Below are 5,210 nucleotides of genomic sequence, written 5' to 3'. Positions count from 1 at the left end.
TAAAAATAACTTTCATAAACACTTTGATAATGACATGTACACAAAGGTATGTCATTTAGGATATATCTCATTATTACATATGAATTTCTATTATTATCATATTAAAACTTGGGTTGTCTTTGTAGTCTGTGCATACAGTGTATCTACAGCTTTGGGTTCCTCAGATTATCTGTAAAATGGCCACACAACAGTCCTAATGTTTGTATGTGAAACAGCAGGTCACTCTATGGTGATGAAGATGACTCATGCTGCATGTTATTGTTCAGTGAGGTTTTACACTGTAATCATACAACTATACATGTATCCACGTACAATTATTTGATATTCTGAAAACCACCCTTTTTGTTTTGAACAAACAAGTCTTTATAAAATCCTCAGCAGTGTTTTACTTTTTGTTGCTAAAGCAACAAGAAGAAGAAGAAAGTGACAACAAAGTAACAAAAGCAGTTTTGTGTCAGGAAGGTTTATTGACGTTGAATTTCTATGGAAGAATGGCAAATATAATCCCACAGTTTAAAACACATTCAAAATTGCATAAAATGTGTATTTAAGCTTTTAGTATTTTCCCGTCTTTACAAATATTTTAAATGTAACAGGTGTTAATAAAACTTTATAAAAGGCACTGCTTTTGGCGAGATGTAAGCTGTGGTACACACGAATGATGAACAGAGAACTGCAAACACAAGATAAAACCTCTGAGACACTTAAATACAAACTTTGATTTGACACGCTGAGCAGCGGGAGAGTGACATCATTCACATTTCAACAGGGCGACTCGCTGTTTCAGTTACATCTGTGTGAAGGCTACTCAGCTCCAATCAGCAGCACCTACATTTGTGAAATTCTCACCTTGACTTTTCTTGTGGTTTTTTTCTTCAAAGCTGTTGAAAATCACACGTTACACCGAATTCAGCTTGAAACCATTAACTCTAAACAAAACGGACCCACACGGGAGAACAGACACGGATGCTTTTTGTAATGTTGTAAGGCTGTTGGCTTTGTGCTGCTGGAGCTTCTAGGATCTATAGATCATCCACAGTCTAAGCCAGCTATTCTAGGCTTTCCAACCATTTCCACACTCAAACCCACTTTGCATCATTACAAACAGTTCATGAGGTTTAACTAGTGCATATATCAGGTAACAAAAGGGTTCCTAGTGGCACATGTTGAGACATTAAAATTGCAAAGCAGACCAAAACTTCCACTCAAGCCAAACTTTAATGTGAATTCTGAATCTTCTCAGATTCAGTGTGAATGTGCACTTACTGCTGACCTAAAACCACATCATTCATTCTGATAGCAGGTGACAGAGGAGAGAAAACTGCCTTGGCCCAACATTTGGAAGTTTGCGGTGGTCACTGCATCACACACTTCTCTTTCTGTTGTTTAGCATACTTCCTCCTGCGCTGCTCCAGGCCACGCTCCAGACGCTCATCCTCCTCCACAGCTCTGAGGACCAGAGGAGAGATGGTTACAAGCTGCCTGCACATGCTTTTGTGCTGGGAAAACTGTGGATGTCCATTTTTCTTTAAAAGTGTCTTTCAGTCATTTAGGGTAGTGACTGTGAAGGGAAGGCTGCTGCTGGACAGACCGACAGAGAGGGGGATGAGTGAGGTGACGGCAGCTCGAGAGGAAGAGCAGGTCATCTTCTAACTGGAAGGTTGTGCTTGTATGAATGTATATGAACGGCTGAGACCTTATAAGGCACTCTGACCCAGGTCATTTACCATTTACAAACAGAAGGTGAGGTCAGGTAAACAGGAGTAAATTCCTCATCAGAAACTAGTAAATCTGTTCAAAGACGACTGATGTTATCACCGACTTATTGCTGAGTCAAGAGGTTCAATAAAAATGCAAAAAAGATGGACGTAGAGTTTGAAAGCTGAATATGAAACCGTGATTTGCCTCCAGGCTCGTTGTGATGTTTCATACAGGCTAATGAAATCCCTTTTTAGTTGAATCTGAAAGTGTAGGAATAGTTTATCGTGTGTGTATCGTGAGTCTCACCCTCTCTCCTTGGCATCTATACTGTGGACCAGTTCATCCCTCTGGTTCACCAGTGACACCAGCTCCTGAAGCAGCAGCTGCTCTCTGTGTTTATGGGCCTGAGTCTTCTGCCACTCTGCAGCACACAGACACAGAGGTGGGACAGAGAACAGTTTAGGGAGGAAACGAGCTGCTTCTTACTTTTTTTCTGTATAGATGTGGAACTTACTGTTACAAAGTAAGTTCCACATACCAGGATATCAAGTGGCAACGTTCATAAAAAGTCAAGTCAAAAAGCAAATCTGACGTCGAGTTTCACGCTGAATTTAGTGGCTGTCAACTGTGCTTGATAAGACCTGCCAAATGAAAGGCTGACGCTCTGTGCAGGGACGTCACTACACAGGTAATATTTCTAGTGACACAGACACTGAGTGACTCCTGGCTTGGTGTGGAGTGAGAGGTTGAGTGATTAGAGGGTTGTGGCCACTCTGCTGTTGTCGACTCTGCAGCTCTGTTTTGAAAACATGTGCAGTGGAAAACATGTGACGAGTACTGAACTCTCTGAATGCTTCTTCTTTTTTACCAACTGGATTTTCTTGTTGTGCAAATTCTATTTAATTTGTCTCTATTTGTCGAAAAAGTGAAGGAGCTAGTGTCAAAGGTCACAGGAAGCTGTTTGAAGTGAAACATCTTCTGTTTGCACAGCCAAAGTTACTGAGGAAATTCATGTGAATGAGTTTGATGTGATTTAAAATGAAAGCTTTTGTGTCACGGTTTTGTTGAGGTGGGCTGTGAAACATTTCCTCCTGCCAAGTGAGGATGGAAAGGAAAAGTTTACTGACAGGTTGTTTCGGTTGTTTGTCGTTTTTGTGGTTGTATTTTGTGTTTTTTGTGTTTCTGCTTGTACTCCGTGCACCAAATAGCAGCTGATCTCTCAGCAGAGATTTGCTTTCAAACAGAGGGTGTCAGTTCCCATTTCTTAGCTCTGCTGACACATCTCAGGAGCTAAACTAACCCTAATCAAGGTTTTAACTCCACTATGGGAACATGAAACAGTTTAATACCGTCAATTGCCATCATGTCCCTCAGCTCCTTGTTTAACAGCTCAAATCTTCGTTCCAAGTCTTGTTCTTCAAGCCTGTTAATCAGAACAGATGGAAATGATTTATGACACACAACATTTGTGTTTCATTTAACTTTGTCTTAGGTGGGAACCCCAGCCAACATGTGAACCAAGATCCTTGCTATAAAGTGTTATGACAGAGTTGACCACTCCACCATAATAGAGGTAAAATACTAAAATCCAAGATGTGTGTGTGTGTGTGTGTGTGTGTGTGTGCATATGAATGGGTGAAGGTAGCATGTAGTAAAAAGCACTTTGAGTACTCAGAGTAGAAACGTGCTATAAGAGTATCACTCAATTTACCAAATACACCAATACGACCACCTGCCTAATAATGACGTTCCCGTCGAGACGTGGACTCCACTGCAGCCCTGCAGATGTCCTGTGGTCTCTGCCACCAAGATGTTAGCAACAGATCCTTAAAGTCCTGCTGGGCCTCTGTGGATCTGACTTATTTACTTTCTAATATTTTACACACTAACAGGAGTCATGATGAAGAGATAATCACCTCACCTATCAGTGGTCATAATGTTATGTCTGATTGGTGAACATGAAGCAAGTCAGCAACTTTGTGCTGAGATATACAGTACTATGCAAAAGTCTTGAACCACCCCTTACTCCTTTAAGACTGTCCTGTCATGTCAAAGTGGTTCTTGGGACACTGGCTGCTTTTTCACTTATGTTCAGTTCTGTGCTTGGACCTGACCATTTTCACAGGACTCTTCATTGTAAGGTAAAAACAGACCTACAAAAATATATTCCTCATATACAATATATCTTAAAGTCACGTCCTTGAGAAAAAGGAAAGATCCCCGTCCGCTGACCCATCAACTGGTTACCAAAGCCTCGTGATAAATGGTGTCAGTGGAAGGCCACGGAGAAACCATTCTTAAGGAAGGAAAAGAGGAAGAAAAGGCTGGCATGTGCCAAAATTACACAAGAACTCTCTGACATAGTTTAGGGCTGCATTCAGTAAGTGCTGTCTTAGAGCTCGTCAGAGTGAATGGAATTATTAACACAGATCCACCCTCTGGTAAATGGACTGATTCTTATACAGCACTCTTCTACTCTGCCAGAGTACTCAAAGCACTTCATATAACACGCCACATTCATCTTCTTCTATGATTTTAAGTGCTCACTAACTAACATTCACACACATTCATCAGAGAGCAACTTAGGGTTAATATCTTGCCCAATGACATTTGGCCTGCAGACTGGGATTGATCCACCATCTACCTCGTGAGCTACAGCCGCCTATCTGGAAAGCATCTGGCTGACAGCAGCTTCATTAAACAGTAATCCCAAACACACTGCGAGTGCATTAAAAGCATACCTGATAGAAAAACCACACTATCAGGTATGGTTTGGCCTACGCAGAGCTTGGACCTTACTATTATAGAAGCAGTGTGGGATAAGAGAAGAGAACAGATACAACTGAAGAAGAATGTCCTACGTACGAATCCTGAAGCTTACACGAAACATTGTGTAGGAGAGTTCAAGCTGTGTTGTAGAATGAAGGTGGTTATACTAAATATTGACTTTCAAGCTTGTTCAATTTGTACAAACTCTGGTTTTTTTGCCTTAAACGCTGTAATTTTATGTATTCTTGCACATTTCAACAAATCACTGCACTAAGTTCCTATTTTCCCAGCAAAATATGAAAGAATGAGGACTGAAGACTCTGTACAGCGTATGAAACTCATCCCAAACGAGATGTTTGGTCGTTTTTTTAGTGTTTGAACATGAGCAGAAACCTTGTTGATAAATTAGTAATTAATTGTTCATCCAAAATCGATGAAAAAAAGGACAAAATGTCAGCGTGTTGACTTAATGTGTCAGTCGCCTCTCACAGCACCCGCAACCAAAAACTTGAACCGCCGACAGAGAAAAGCTAAAATCTTTGGCATAAGCAAGCAAAACATACATGAGCAGAACATGCACCACAGTGACAACCACAAATGAAACGCATGTTTTTATAGTGTTGCAAGTAGGAATGGAACATGTAAAAGCGCTTTACAATGCCACTATTCATTCACTCTCACATTCACACACTGGTGGAGGCAGCTACAGTTGTAGCCACAGCTGCCCTGGGGCAGACTGA

At 41.0% G+C, this 5,210-nt stretch overlaps 1 protein-coding gene across 5 annotated transcripts in view; it reads right to left on the bottom strand.

The window, feature by feature from the left end:
* Positions 1-447: 447 nt before the first annotated feature.
* ehbp1l1a (EH domain binding protein 1-like 1a) overlaps positions 448-5,210 on the bottom strand; it is a 42,124-nt gene continuing 37,361 nt past the window's right edge. For all 5 annotated transcript variants that reach the window (XM_005752981.2, XM_005752983.2, XM_005752982.2 and 2 more), the window contains 3 exons: positions 3,051-3,124; positions 2,008-2,122; positions 448-1,449 (listed from right to left, as the gene is read on the bottom strand). In XM_005752981.2, the coding sequence (XP_005753038.1) occupies positions 1,356-1,449; positions 2,008-2,122; positions 3,051-3,124 (283 nt within the window). In that variant the 3' untranslated portion in view covers positions 448-1,355. The remainder of the gene's footprint in view (positions 1,450-2,007; positions 2,123-3,050; positions 3,125-5,210) is intronic.

The sequence above is a fragment of the Pundamilia nyererei genome, unplaced genomic scaffold (assembly GCF_000239375.1).
Source record: "Pundamilia nyererei isolate P.nyererei 1_Seehausen unplaced genomic scaffold, PunNye1.0 scaffold00393, whole genome shotgun sequence".
NCBI classification, from domain to species: domain Eukaryota; kingdom Metazoa; phylum Chordata; class Actinopteri; order Cichliformes; family Cichlidae; genus Pundamilia; species Pundamilia nyererei.
The sequence above is the reverse complement of the archived record's forward strand: the minus strand, read 5'-3'. Positions and strand labels throughout refer to the sequence as shown.